At 44.4% G+C, this 13,951-nt stretch overlaps 8 protein-coding genes across 8 annotated transcripts; 6 read left to right on the top strand and 2 right to left on the bottom strand.

Moving 5' to 3' along the window:
- Positions 1 to 129: 129 nt before the first annotated feature.
- PEX1 (AAA family ATPase peroxin 1) lies at positions 130 to 3,228 on the top strand (the record flags this gene model as incomplete). Its single annotated transcript, XM_003682028.1, has 1 exon — positions 130 to 3,228. The coding sequence occupies one exon, from the start codon at positions 130 to 132 to the stop codon at positions 3,226 to 3,228; it is 3,099 nt and encodes a 1,032-aa protein (XP_003682076.1).
- Positions 3,229 to 3,577: 349 nt separating this feature from the next.
- Positions 3,578 to 5,908, top strand: PTK2 (protein kinase PTK2; the record flags this gene model as incomplete). Its single annotated transcript, XM_003682027.1, has 1 exon — positions 3,578 to 5,908. The coding sequence occupies one exon, from the start codon at positions 3,578 to 3,580 to the stop codon at positions 5,906 to 5,908; it is 2,331 nt and encodes a 776-aa protein (XP_003682075.1).
- Positions 5,909 to 6,109: 201 nt separating this feature from the next.
- Positions 6,110 to 6,946, top strand: CBF1 (Cbf1p; the record flags this gene model as incomplete). The annotated part of the gene is made up of 1 exon (XM_003682026.1): positions 6,110 to 6,946. The coding sequence occupies one exon, from the start codon at positions 6,110 to 6,112 to the stop codon at positions 6,944 to 6,946; it is 837 nt and encodes a 278-aa protein (XP_003682074.1).
- A 41-nt stretch (positions 6,947 to 6,987) lies between these two features.
- On the bottom strand, positions 6,988 to 8,184 carry NTA1 (amidase; the record flags this gene model as incomplete). Its single annotated transcript, XM_003682025.1, has 1 exon — positions 6,988 to 8,184. One exon carries the CDS (start codon positions 8,182 to 8,184, stop codon positions 6,988 to 6,990), a length of 1,197 nt encoding a protein of 398 aa, XP_003682073.1.
- Positions 8,185 to 8,288: 104 nt separating this feature from the next.
- Positions 8,289 to 8,636, top strand: TDEL0F00500 (PRCC domain-containing protein; the record flags this gene model as incomplete). Its single annotated transcript, XM_003682024.1, has 1 exon — positions 8,289 to 8,636. The coding sequence occupies one exon, from the start codon at positions 8,289 to 8,291 to the stop codon at positions 8,634 to 8,636; it is 348 nt and encodes a 115-aa protein (XP_003682072.1).
- A 1,025-nt stretch (positions 8,637 to 9,661) lies between these two features.
- RPA12 (DNA-directed RNA polymerase I core subunit RPA12) lies at positions 9,662 to 10,039 on the top strand (the record flags this gene model as incomplete). Its single annotated transcript, XM_003682023.1, has 1 exon — positions 9,662 to 10,039. One exon carries the CDS (start codon positions 9,662 to 9,664, stop codon positions 10,037 to 10,039), a length of 378 nt encoding a protein of 125 aa, XP_003682071.1.
- A 176-nt stretch (positions 10,040 to 10,215) lies between these two features.
- On the top strand, positions 10,216 to 11,889 carry CCT5 (chaperonin-containing T-complex subunit CCT5; the record flags this gene model as incomplete). Its single annotated transcript, XM_003682022.1, has 1 exon — positions 10,216 to 11,889. One exon carries the CDS (start codon positions 10,216 to 10,218, stop codon positions 11,887 to 11,889), a length of 1,674 nt encoding a protein of 557 aa, XP_003682070.1.
- Positions 11,890 to 11,949: 60 nt separating this feature from the next.
- On the bottom strand, positions 11,950 to 13,335 carry ARP3 (actin-related protein 3; the record flags this gene model as incomplete). Its single annotated transcript, XM_003682021.1, has 1 exon — positions 11,950 to 13,335. One exon carries the CDS (start codon positions 13,333 to 13,335, stop codon positions 11,950 to 11,952), a length of 1,386 nt encoding a protein of 461 aa, XP_003682069.1.
- Positions 13,336 to 13,951: the final 616 nt, after the last annotated feature.

The following is a 13,951-nucleotide window of genomic DNA, read 5'->3' as shown; positions in this document are numbered from 1 at the left end:
ATTCCATTAACCTTGATCTTTATTTTATTCTTCTCATCTATTGATTAAGGTTGAATCGATTCTTGAGAATTCGCGAACACCGAACGAGGTTGATCGAAAACTTCATATTCAATTAGAGAAGCACCGGGGATGACTGCGGGCAGTGTTGACCAGTTGCAATTCAACATCTTGAGAGTTTGTACTTCGAATGATATACGAGGAAATTTTATCAGGCTACCTAGTTCAATTGTGAATACCCTGGAAACTACAGGCATCGCTATACAAGATTTTGGAATAGAGATATGTCAGAATGGTAAAAGTCTTTTACATGTTGGATGGGATGGCTATGAATCACAAGGCTTCTTGAATGGACAACCGACGATCGAGATCAACCCGATTTTGGCTCAGAGAATGAAACTCCATCCAACGGCTACTGTGGACCTGTTTGTAAGCAAGTATGATCAAGCAAGAACGGCTACTGAGGTATCTGTAGAGCCAGAAACTAGCGATGATTGGGAAATTATCGAGAGTCATGCCCTGTTCTTTCAGGACGAAATCCTGCACCAAACTAGGATAGTGACTCTTGGAGAGACTTTACTCTGTTACATTGATAACATCGTCTGCAAATTTACAATTAAAAAGATCGAACCAATGACATTGAAGTCCGCAAGGATCAATACGGGCTCTCTCATAGTAATTTCACCTCGGGAGAATAAAGCTAGAATACAAAACAACTATGCACAGACTGAGAGCAAGAAACTGAACAAACCCGTAGAATCAATTAGCATATCCAACTCGACGATCAAGAGGAGTCTTTATGGTGTGGAAGAAGATAGTCATATGGAACTTTACACCCATGGGAACGAAATAACGTCAAAGCTAGCTTGTGTTTCCATCTTGCACAACGCATTGGACTTGAAACATCATGGAAAGCAGGAGAAGCTAGAAAACTTTGTGAAGCATGCCAAGCGGGTAGTTGTCGGAGTCAAAGGCCGTGAAGAGATTCCTGAGGGTCATGTAGCGATGGCACCTCTTGTGTGGGATGCTCTGTGGACTAGTAGTAAGAACGGGTGCAAAGTAGTCATAGAATATCTTGACCAAGAGCAACCACACATCAACATGAGGAACATCAAGGTTATCTTAACGAGTTTACAAGAAGACGAACATCCTGCGAAAAGCGTAAGGCGAGACAATGTCCCTACACCAGATTGGGCTAAAGAATTAGTTGAGAGCCTAAGTAAGGGCCCTATCACTGACAAAATGGTCCTGCTCAAGAATAAAGTACTGGTGGAAATCGTCGATGAAAGTACAGGAAAGCATGTTCCTTATGTTAACTTCGAAAACTCTCCTCTGCCGAGATGCAGTTTCTTAGCGGCACCCAAAGCTATGTTGCCGAATCAATTACAAGGCGAAGATCCAGACCACAACTTCAAGCAAAATTCAATGAAGCGCAACTACTTGCCAAGCAAAATAACGAAAACACTAGTCGACTATTTGTCAATGCCAGTGGCACCATCGAGTGGAATTTTGCTTACAGGGAATGGAGGTATGGGGAAAACAACAGTACTCCAGGAATTAGCGAAAGAAGTCATTCTGAAATATCACAGATATGTCAAGTATATTGATTGCAACTCGTTGTTGGACTCCTCTAATTTAGGGAAAATGAAGCAATGTATCCAAGAATGGACTTCGCAGTGCTATTGGAATAATCCATCTATTCTTCTTCTGGACAATGCTGAGGGTCTATTTCCAAGCATCAAGACAGATGACCCACAGCAACAAGCTATGCAGCAAAGAGGTGGATCGAATTCGACGAAACTGGCTCTTTTCCTCATCAAAATGGTGGAAGGAATAACCGCGAAATGCCCAGAGGCCATTAGAGTGGTTTTCTCTTGTCGTAACCAGAATGAGCTTAACAGCATACTTTTTGACAAGCATTTTATCTGTGAAACATTTAAGCGGAGATCCCCTGACGTAGACGAGAGAGGTGGATTGATAGAGTTCTTTTTCAGCCGAATGGGTGATCACATCAAGCTTGGTGAGGACATACAAATTCGTGACATTGCCCTGGGAACGGATGGCTATTCCCCTCTTGACTTACAGATCCTCGTTGACAAGCTGTTCCATCAGGCATCAATGAGTATGACCGATGAATATGTGGTCGATAAAGAGGTTTATGAAGAGACTATAAAGGACTTTAGTCCCTCATCCCTAAGAGGCGTCAAGCTGACGAAAAACACTGGCATATCGTGGAACGATATAGGAGCACTGAATGGACCGAAACGCATACTATTGGAGACCCTAGAGTGGCCAACCAAGTATGCGCCTATCTTCAAAAATTGCCCTCTGCAACTGAGGTCTGGTGTCTTGCTTTATGGGTATCCTGGGTGCGGCAAGACGTTATTGGCGAGCGCAGTTGCACAACAATGTGGCTTGAACTTTATCACAGTCAATGGGCCCGAAATCCTTAACAAGTACATCGGTGCGAGCGAACAAAACGTCAGAGAGCTCTTTGATCGGGCCCAGTCGGTAAAACCTTGTATTTTATTCTTTGACGAGTTCGACTCGATAGCACCCAAGAGAGGCCATGATTCCACCGGTGTCACTGACCGTATTGTGAACCAGCTACTCACGCAAATGGATGGTGTTGAAGGCCTTGACGGTGTCTACGTTCTTGCAGCGACTAGCCGTCCCGACCTGATCGACTCTGCACTGCTGAGACCTGGAAGAATCGACAAGAGCATCTTGTGCAACGTTCCGGGTCTTGAGGACCGTCTGGACATCCTGCGAGCAATTACTTCGAGCGGCAAGATGGTCCTTGAGCCCGGCACCGACCTCACACCGGTCGCTGAGCAGACCGCAGGCTACTCAGGAGCAGATCTACAAGGTTTGGGATACAATGCGTACCTCAAATCTGTCCACAGGACGCTACAGCTGCAGGATATGGATTCTTACAGGGAAGGTCAGCGTGAAGTAGAATACACAGTGCTGAATCCGAACGACTCGAAGATAGTCGTCCCGGAAAGTGAGCAAGAAGACAGGAAGAAACCAACTACGAATACATCTACACCAGTAACTATCAACCTGCAGGATCTCCTCCAGGCGTGCCAAGAGACCAAACCAAGTATTTCAACCAGCGAGTTTCGCAAATTACAAGCAATATATCAAAAATTCCAGGACGACAGAGACGGTGACATGCCCCCAGGAGAGGGATCTACAGATGTGGGAACCCGAACCTCTTTAATGTAGCTTTCTTGTAGAAATATTCAATATTCAACTATTTTGTTTGATTACTAAATTATTTAATTATTTTAAATAACCTTCGTGGCTGCCAAGTAAAAATACTAGTCGGGAAATCCAGGAGAAACGATAGGCGAAAGAATTTTACGGAAAACGGTCAAGTAAACCGCAATCAGCTCAGGTAAATACTCTTTAGCGCTTATTGTTCACTGTTGCACTTGATTAAGAGCATTGATTAGCCTGGTTAGATTTGACCTGGGAAAAGGGAGTAATCTACAGGTGAAAAAAGGCATTTGTGCTTCTTTGCAAAGATAAAAGGCAAGTTCGGACACTGCAAATACTGTACAACCTTTGAACAATGATTAACCATCCTGGAGACAAACATCCGCCTCAGAGAGCTCCGAGTGGATCTTTTAGTACTATAAGAAAGTTAGGGAAGAAGATTCTGCCCGGAAAGAGCCATTTGGATGAGAGTTCTGACACAAGTGGGGACAGTACACACCATGGAGCAAGACCAAAGTCTTCTTCACCCGGCAATCGACAACGATCTTCTTCCTTGTTCCAAAGAAACAAGTCCAGTGCAAACGTGGGGCAGTCGAACGTGCGGTCATCGGCTTCTGTGCATAATATTCTAGCACATAATCACAATCCGTTTGCAACTGCTCACGCATCAGATGTACTGGGAACTGGCAGTGGGATCGCATCACCAAGAGGTCGTAATGGTACCAATCATTCGCTACATAGAAAAGGCTCGAGTAATTTCCCCAATCATCTCCTGAGTAATGAGAACATCGTATACAATCCATATGGGATGAACTCACCTAATAGCAGACCTGGGTCTGCGTATGCTGGCACTAATAATAACAACAGTGATTTGAGTTTTTACATGCACGATGGTAATTCCAAGATCAGAATGCTACCATTGCCAATTGCTGATCCGAATACTTATCTGCCGGAAGAGATGAAACAGACGAGTGTACTTTTGACGGACAATTTTATTTTTGACAGTGAGAATAAGACGCTAGGGTCTGGTGGTTCGAGTGAAGTGAGGAAAGTTAGATCTGCGTATAGACAAAAGGACGTTTACGCGTTGAAGAAACTGAATATGATCTACGACGAGTCTCCTGAGAAATTTTACAAGAGATGTTCAAAAGAGTTTATTATCGCCAAACATTTGAGCCAAAATATCCATATTGCTAACACATATTATCTTGTGAAAGTGCCCACTACAACTTACACTACGCGAGGTTGGGGGTTCGTCATGGAGATTTGCGTGAGAGATCTGTTCCAATTGATGGAGAGGTCCGGCTGGAAATCGGTACCTCTAAATGAGAAATTTTGTTTATTTAAGCAAGTGGCCCAAGGTGTAAAGTTTTGTCACGATAACGGTGTTGCTCATCGTGATTTGAAACCAGAAAATGTCCTGATGTCTCGGGATGGTGTGTGTAAACTGACCGATTTTGGTATATCTGACTGGTACCATGTGGAACCGCAGAATTTTGACAGTGCGGTCAGACAATGTGAAGGTATGATTGGATCACCACCATACACACCACCTGAAGTGATGCTGCATGACGCTAAGAAACATTATCCCGAAAGTATGCAAAAGCCTTACGATCCACTCAAGATGGATTCGTATGCTTTGGGGTTAATTCTGATGGCCCTTGTCAACAATATGCTACCATTTTTCGAGTCGTGCAACACAGACTCCCGGTTTAGAGACTACGAGACTTCTTATGAAAACTTTATCAACCATCAAAACCCGCACTTCAGAGAGAAGGGTTGTCACAAGTCCGGGCCTGGTGCAGAATATTCGTTAGCAAAGAATTTCAAGAGCACAGAGGCTTCTCGTGTAGCTTGGCGACTCGCTGACCCAAACCCAGAGACTCGTTATACGATGGAAGATCTTTACGCGGATCCATGGTTCCAATCCGTCGAGACATGTGTAGAACCAGACGATGACTATGCATTTAAATCGCCTGTCATTAAGCGCACGTCGGCAGAAAGTGGATCTGGCTTCTACATCAGTGAGACCAACTCAAAAGAAGATGTCAGTGCAGATAAGAGTTCAGAAACCTCTTCCGTTTCACACACTTCGAATCCATTCATCAATAAACAGCAACCCAGATCGATGGTCGATATTGCGCAGACACATGCAGTGGCAAAGGCGGAAGTTGCAGCAAAAGTACCATCCCGAGTAGCGGAAGAAGGCGAGTGTGCGCAGGGCGAAGACTCGCAAAGCTCGGAGCCATTGCCGAAACTGAATGAAGAATCAAAGGAGCAGGCGCAGGCCAGCGACCCGTTGCCCAAAGTTAACGAGGACTCAAAGGAGCAGGCACAGAGCTCAGACCCTTCGCTCGAGGTCAACGAGGGCTCAAAAGAAGAGGCACACAGCTCAGAGCAATTGCCCAAGGTCAACGAGGACTCACAAGAGCAAGCACAGAGCTCGGAGCAACCGCCCAAACTCGACCACACCTACCAAGAGCAGTCGCAAACCAACGGCACCTCAGACACACTCCCAAACTCTCAAGAACAAACCCCTCTACCTGGAATACAAGCTCGCTCGTCCTCCGCATCACTTCGCAGCACCAGCAGTGCCGCCAAACTTCGCCGCAAGCGCGTGGTACACAACCACATGGAAGTACCGTCCAGTGTCAAATCTTCTAACTCTACAAGATCCTTCTCCTAGCCCAAACGCCCTATATAAACTACATTTCTTACAGTTACATTCCTCATCACGTGACTCTTTTCAAAAGTCGTCAAGGAGTTCGACCACTTTTGACTGGAAAACAACAAAGAGCCAAATGGTGAAGATTCACTCGAGAGCTACAAGAACATTCCACGTGGTTTTCACGTTTTCGATAGGTTTGAAGGCTAGTGAGTGTTATCAATGATGAGTAGTATGGGCAAGAGGGCTCATGGTGAAGTTGAGGGTGCTGTAGGTGACGAGGAGTTGAAGAGACAGAAACAGGACGAGGGGAACATCGATGCTGCTCTTTTAAACGAAGTTGGTGACGATCCGCATCATGATGGTGGTCAGGATAATCCTTATGATACTACTGCAGCTGCAGTGGCCAATGCTGCTTATAGTGATTTGATTCAGCATCCTGGAGAGGAGAAGAGTAAGAGGAAAGATAATGAGGGAGTGGATGAGGAGGATGAGGAAGAAGAAGAGGAAGATATGGATGACCATATTAAGGACCCCGATCATATACCTGAAGCCGAAAACGAAGGCTATGGGAAGAGTAAAGGCTTGGATGATGAAGATGAAGAGGACGATGAGGATGAGGGAAAGAAATTGTTTGGTGGAATGGTTGGGAATGGCAGGCGTGGACGTAAGAGTGCTCCAACGACTGGGTCTGATGAGTGGAAGAGACAGCGTAAGGACTCGCATAAGGAAGTTGAACGTAGACGTCGTGAGAATATCAATACTGCAATTAACAAGTTGAGTGAATTGCTTCCTGTGAAGGAGTCTAGCAAAGCTACGATATTGGCCCGTGCTGCAGAGTATATCCAAAAATTGAAGGAAACTGAGAGTGCCAATATAGACAAGTGGACTTTGCAAAAATTGTTGAGCGAACAGAACCAGTCCCGTTTGACTAGTGCCAATGATAGGCTACAGGATGAGTTGGGTAAGGCTTATAAAGAAATTGAAGAGCTTAAACAGACTTTAAAACAGGCGGGACTCCCTTATGGGGAGTCACAGGCTGGTAGGCACGATCAGTAGGATATGTATGGTATTTAGTATGTTTTATTAACTGGCCGTTGTTACCTGGCCACTTTGAATTCGACATCCCGCATCAGAACTCCTTCTAAACCTTTGCCTAGATTTCCCAGAAGCTCCACGCTCTTGTTCGTCGAGTCAATTTCGCATTCTCGATCGGACCTGCTACCGTTGAATTTTATTACACCAGAGCTACCGGCGAATACGGTGCTGGCATCTTCAATACCGCATCTGTTGGCAAAGACGACGATGGCGTTTTGGCCTTCAAATTTCCATGGCTTGGTCGATGTTGCCCCCATGTACGATCTTCGTGTTTGTTCAAGTCTCCAGAGCCAGCTTTCCCTCTGTCGTAGTGCCAAGAATGGCAAGAATCTTAAAATCCAGTAATTGACGTTTGACATATCGGGCTGTTCCAAATCGCAATAGGAGCTTGAGACGTCTCGAGAGGTACGCACTGTCTTTTTTGAGTTATCGAAATCAAATTGGTATTGTCCTTGGGAGCCTTGGATCGGAAGTCCCTGGGCCTCTGTGGCATCTCGTATCGCCTGTAATTTCTTTTGACTTAGCTTTCCCTCATCTTTGGTGACCGAAGACGAGTGTAGCCATGCCATGGGGCAGATGATCAGCTCTGTGCCTTGGTCGACGTTGTACGTAGCGAACTCGTAGTCGTGGAATGGTGCTGTGAATTTATACGGGCTCAAATCCATACAAATACCAATCGAGGTCTTCAAAGTAATATCCTGGAGATTCCCATTTTTGTCAGTGGCCCTTTGCTTCAAATGAAGTGGGAAAGTCTGGAAACCTTTAGGATTCTCCTTGCAGCCCCAATCGTCGTCTGTGTAGTACAAAAATGACTTCCTGTAGTTAAAAACCAGCTCTCCAGTTGGACTGGTCACAGCGGCCGAGTTGTACAGCAGTGGCTTGGTACCATTCTCGAATCGCTCTGGATATCCGATCACTGTGTAACAATTAAACAATCTCGACACTTCTTGAGCCATCTTGAAGGACTGACCAACGTCAGGAGCAGTAGCATAGGGTAGGATGTGGTCTCTGGAGTGGAAATTGTAACCGGTGAGGGCAAACTCGGGAAACACGACTAAATCGGGGGACTTTCCATTAGAACTCTCTTTGATTCGATTGATCAGGCTCCAAGCTCGACTGATGTTCGATGATACTTGTCCTATTTGGGGATTGAGTTGAACGATGGCTATTCGAAGGCTAACGGACAGTCTTGAGCTCATGGTGAGTTTATCCGTAGTCTGTCAATATATAAGGTGCGATGAGCTTAATTTTCAGTCGCTCTTCTTGATTAGGAACTAAATTGAACAAGGACAAAACATAGACAATGACTAGTGATGCCCAAGGTGTATTTGCTGATGGTCATGACCGGCTTCAGTGGGATATCCAAGAATCCAACTTTCGAGCGGTGAAAGTTGATCCAAAGGAAATGGCGGTCACTGCACCAAAGGCAACCTCAGTTGCTCAGGCACAGGCAGTTGAGCCAGTTCTTTCGACCGCCAATGCTCCCAATGAAACTTTTGAACCAGCAACACCGCTTGCCGACGTGCACGATCGCAGAAACCAGCTTACGTCGCTGGTCCAAAATGCACGCCGTAATGAAGAGGCCATTAAAGCTCGTAACGAACGTATCAAACAGACTAAGCAACAGGCCCGTAACCGTTATGGGTGGTAAGGCAAAAACTAATGAGCGCTTGGGGTTTACTGCCATCAGAATAAGAAGAAATAGAGGATATACAGCGAGTGAAGGGTGTAGGGCTCATTGAACTTTGATTAAGTGCCTGCGAATAATGCAACCTTTCAGTGCTGCTCAACTTAATGGAGCCTCCATTTGCCAGTCAAACTTTACGCCCACTTAACCTGAAAGAAGGTATCCATACCAATTTACATTCCCAGAAGATTCCAAATCTCTAACGACCTGATCAAGACGTCATTGAAGTCAAATCTCGCCATCTCAGTGGAGGAATCAAAAAATGGAGGTGATGAAACGTTGAAATTGCGCCCGGTTGTAGAATATCAACTAATAGTGCACTACTCACCTTTATGAGACAATGATATTGTCAAACAAGCTCTAACTGCTACAGTCATAGTCAAACTGAATACACCTATTCAGTGCTCTACTTTGGTGAATAACGATCACTACTGAATGGCTCTAATAATGATGCTACGTGACTCAGCCGCCAAGCTTCAAGTATATGTGTTGCAGAGATCCTTATTCAAGTGAATGCCTGTTGACTTGAATTGGCAAAAGTTGAAGAACAACAGTATTCATTATTTCACGCCAGTTTCATTGCAACGATTTGCACGTTGCAAACATGTGGCAAGAAGAGGATGACAAGCTTAGTAGCCTCTCAATGTGTTGTGCTGATTATAAACCTCTCCAAGAGTGGGAAAAATTTGAATGCCAAGTATCGCTGCCTTGGTCGTTTTTTAATGACCAGATGCCGAATACGTCCAACCAGCTCAAAAGAAGTGCGATTTCGTTGAAGCTCCTCTTCAAAACAACATTAACCTGCATTCCCTCCATACCAACTTAGAAAAACTGTACGAAGGCCATACCATCAATAAAGGCACCGTTCTTTGGCCCATCGCTTGTCAGCCCATCGCTTGGAACGGAAGTGGTCAAAATTTCATCAAAACTAAGCTCATCTCAAAGATCAACACTTTTTAACAGCTTCAAAAGCTACAAGATAGCCACAAATGTCCGTTGTTGGATCGCTTATTTTCTGTTTGGACTGTGGTAACCTGCTGGATAACCCAAATACTGTTTCGGGCTCTCAAATTGCATGCGACCAATGTCAGGCTACATACCCAAAGTCTCAATTCTCTAACTTGAAAGTTCTCACAACCACCGCAGAAGATGCGTTCCCTTCGGCCCTGCGGTCCAAGAAATCTGTTGTTAAGACCTCGTTAAAGAAGGATGAGTTGGAAGAGGGAGCCACGATCCGCGAGAAATGTCCCAAATGTGGGAATGAAGAAATGCACTACCATACACTACAACTTCGGTCCGCAGACGAAGGTGCCACTGTTTTCTACACTTGTACACAATGTGGATACAAATTCAGAACGAATAACTAGTCTCAATGGGCCATATATACTGCATTTATACTAGTAATTATACTCCAGACCTTGTTAATGTTACCGTGTGGTGCGACTCAGTGAAAAATTTCTACAAAGGTGGCAATTTGACCACTGATGAGCACTTCAAACAGTCTTTAATAGGCCAATTGAAGTTCTTGTAAGGTTATTTCAGGATGTCACAGGTACCGATGGAGATGCCGGACTTATCAAATGCCATTATGGCCCAGGATGAAATGGGTAGGCCGTTTATTATCGTGCGAGACCAAGGGAACAAGCAGAGGCAACATGGGTTAGAGGCTAAGAAGTCGCACATCTTAGCAGCAAGAGCTGTGGCATCTATCATCAAGACTTCGTTGGGACCTAGAGGACTAGATAAGATTTTGATTTCGCCCGATGGAGAGATTACTATTACCAACGATGGGGCAACGATCTTGTCGCAGATGGAGCTAGATAACGAGATCGCCAAACTCCTGGTTCAGCTTTCAAAGTCCCAGGATGATGAGATTGGTGATGGGACGACAGGTGTGGTAGTTCTAGCTAGCGCCCTGCTCGATCAGGCTCTAGAATTGATCGAAAAAGGTATACACCCAATTACGATCGGGAATGGTTTTGATGATGCGGCCAAATTAGCTATCCAAAAGCTAGAATCACAGGCAGACGATGTGGCAGGCGACCCTAAATCATTTAAGGATTACTTGTTCAAAGCTGCGAAGACTTCGCTAGGGTCGAAGATCGTTTCTAAGGATCACGATAAGTTTGCCCAAATGGCTGTCGATGCAGTTACTAGAGTCATGGATACCGAGAGGAAAGATGTGGATTTTGAATTGATCAAGCTGGAAGGACGTGTTGGTGGTTCTTTGAGGGATTCTAAGTTGATTGATGGTGTTATACTAGACAAGGATTTTTCACACCCTCAAATGCCTAAAGAGGTGCTACCAGCAGAAGGGAAGAAAGACGTTAAACTTGCCATTCTAACGTGTCCATTTGAGCCTCCAAAACCAAAGACAAAGCACAAGTTGGATATTTCATCTGTTGAAGAATATCAAAAATTGCAAACTTACGAGCAGGATAAATTTAAAGAGATGATAGATTGCATCAAAGAAGCAGGTGCCGATGTGGTCATCTGTCAATGGGGCTTCGACGATGAGGCAAATCATTTACTATTACAAAACAAATTACCAGCGGCAAGGTGGGTTGGTGGTCAGGAATTGGAGCTAATTGCTATTGCTACTCATGGTCGCATTGTTCCACGTTTCCAGGACCTTTCGCCTGAAAAATTGGGTAAGTGTAGCAAGATATATGAGATGGAATTCGGTACCACTAAAGATCGTATGTTAGTTATTGAACAATGCTCAGATGCCAAGACCGTGACCTGTTTCATTCGTGGTTCGAATAAGATGATAGTTGACGAGGCTAAACGTGCATTGCACGACGCTCTCTGTGTGGTTCGTAACCTAGTAAAGGATTCTCGTGTCGTCTACGGTGGTGGTGCTGCTGAAGTAGCGATGTCCATTGCAGTCTCCGAGGAAGCCGACAGACAGCGCGGCATTGATCAATATGCTTTCCGCGCATTTGCACAGGCTTTAGATACTATTCCAATGACTCTAGCAGAAAACTCTGGCTTGGATCCAATTGAAACTTTGACCCTGCTGAAAAGCAAACAAATCAAGGAAGAAACTGCTCTCACTGGTGTAGACTGTCTAAGTAAGGGCAGCAACGATATGAAGGAACTATTCGTTGTGGATCCTTTTATTGGCAAGAAACAACAGATAATGTTGGCTACACAACTCTGTAGAATGATCTTGAAAATCGACAACGTTATCATTAGTGGGAAAGATGAATACTAAACATAGCGTATATAAATAATGAATCGTTCCTAACTTTTTCTTTTACACGTATGTATGTCTCTATACCATGTTGAATAGACTGAAGTTTCTCACGATCTCAGGTCCAATCTCTTCATAATCCTTCTTTGTGTGACAATAACTCTTGAATTCAGCAGTCTGAGCTAATAGTGACCCACCGAACCAAACAGCATTTCTTTGTTTCCTATGAGAAATCACTTGCACATCGACACCAGTTGACTTTGTACCACTCAAGTATTCACTTTGGACAATTCTGTTGTTCACTATTGATTTCAAGTCTCTTTGCAAACGACGGCCGAAATCCTTGAACATGGTAGAACCACCTGAGAGGACAATGTTGTTGTAAAGGCCTTTACGAACATCGATCGGACAAGCTTGAATGGTGTGATCTACAATGGTGGGTAATGGAGTTAGGAAATCTGATGATGCAATTTCAGGATTAAAGAAAATTTCAGGCGCCATGAACCTTTCACAACCCACGTCGACCACCTTTCTTCTGGTCTTCTCCTGGCTCTCAACGACAAATTGAGCAAACTTTTCAGAATCTCTATCAAACTTGTTAAATTCTTTGACAATATCGGGACACACGTAACAGTATTCCTGCTTAATGCGTTCTGCAGTTCTCAAAGATGTATCTTCTTCACCACGTTCTCTCAGTAGTTGTTGAATGAAAAGTGTGATATCTCTACCTGCGATAGGAATGTTCTTGATAGCAGAACCGATCACGTAACCTTCAGCCACTGGAATAACATGGGTAACACCATCACCAGAATCGATAACTGTACCTGTCAAAGATCTATCAATGACTTTAGAAGAGGTCCAGGAGGCCGCAAGAGCCAAGACAGCTTGCACAGCAATGTAGAGGCCGGCACAGTTGAACGACTCAAAGAAAATCTCGGCCACTTGTTCTCTATTTTCTGGTGGATTCAGTGGTGGTTCAGTCAACAAGAAACAATGATCCTCTGGCTCTGTTCTCAGGTATTTAAAGATTGAGTTTTCCCAAAATCTTTCCATATGGTCCCAGTTCTCGACCTGACCGTGTCTGATAGGATATGAGAGCCCATAGGATGGGCCCTGAGCCGCGATTAGTGCTTCGTTACCGATATAGAAATCCAGATCCTCTGTTCCTCTCTTCCCGGCTAAGTTATTGGACATCAATGCAGATCCCGAGCTTAAACTGTTAAATGCAGTAGCAGAAGTGGAGTTTCCAAAGTATTGCCTGCCAGAACCACTGGATTGACCAGTATTGGCGACACTGCTAGCACCAGCAGAGACTGCGTTGGAAGATGTCTGCTTTGCATTTGAAGGTTGAGCAGTGGCAATGGCGGTTGGAAAAACCCAGGATGGAGAATCGTTACCGGCAAACCCCAGCTTGGTCAAACCGGTACCGTTGTCCATCACAACGGCAGGATTATTCATGTACGACATCGTATTATTACGAATTTATATCAATTTCGATCGGGAAAAAGGTACAACGTAGCTCGATTCGACAGTATACCCAATTGACCCACTAAATCCTCGACAAGAAGCCTTTGAATGCCCTTTAATGCTCCTTCTTGATCGTGCAAGTTCTTTAAGTGTTTCGATAGGGGCGAACAAAGCTACTATCCGCTAGATAACTATATACGTGTTAGAGCAGGAGTTATTATAAAGAAGATAGCAGGCGATATGTGCAACCTAGAGGGTCAATTGGAATGACAGTGACCGCTGTTGGCTGCAGCTACCTTTAAAACGTCGAACGGCGTTTCCAGCATTTCTACGAGTGGTGCAAGCGTCGAGATAGTGTTGGAAGGTAATAGAAGAGATTGAGACCTGAAATACAGAGATATGACATCTACTGACATTCTTTACCTAACTATTAGCTCTCAAATAGATTGTATATGCTCTTGCACCTTGCGAATTGCATACTTCTAGTTCTAGTAGTAGAAAAGTTAATTTTACCTGGAACATACCTAGTACCTCAAAGAACGATCGTAAAGCAGCCGTAATTCGCACAAACCATGCTAGAGCTTTTTGATACTTGTCGAGGTATTCAGAACATCGA

Source organism: Torulaspora delbrueckii, chromosome 6 (genome assembly GCF_000243375.1).
Source record: "Torulaspora delbrueckii CBS 1146 chromosome 6, complete genome".
Lineage (NCBI taxonomy): Eukaryota > Fungi > Ascomycota > Saccharomycetes > Saccharomycetales > Saccharomycetaceae > Torulaspora > Torulaspora delbrueckii.
This window is presented reverse-complemented; position numbering and strand designations above follow the sequence as displayed.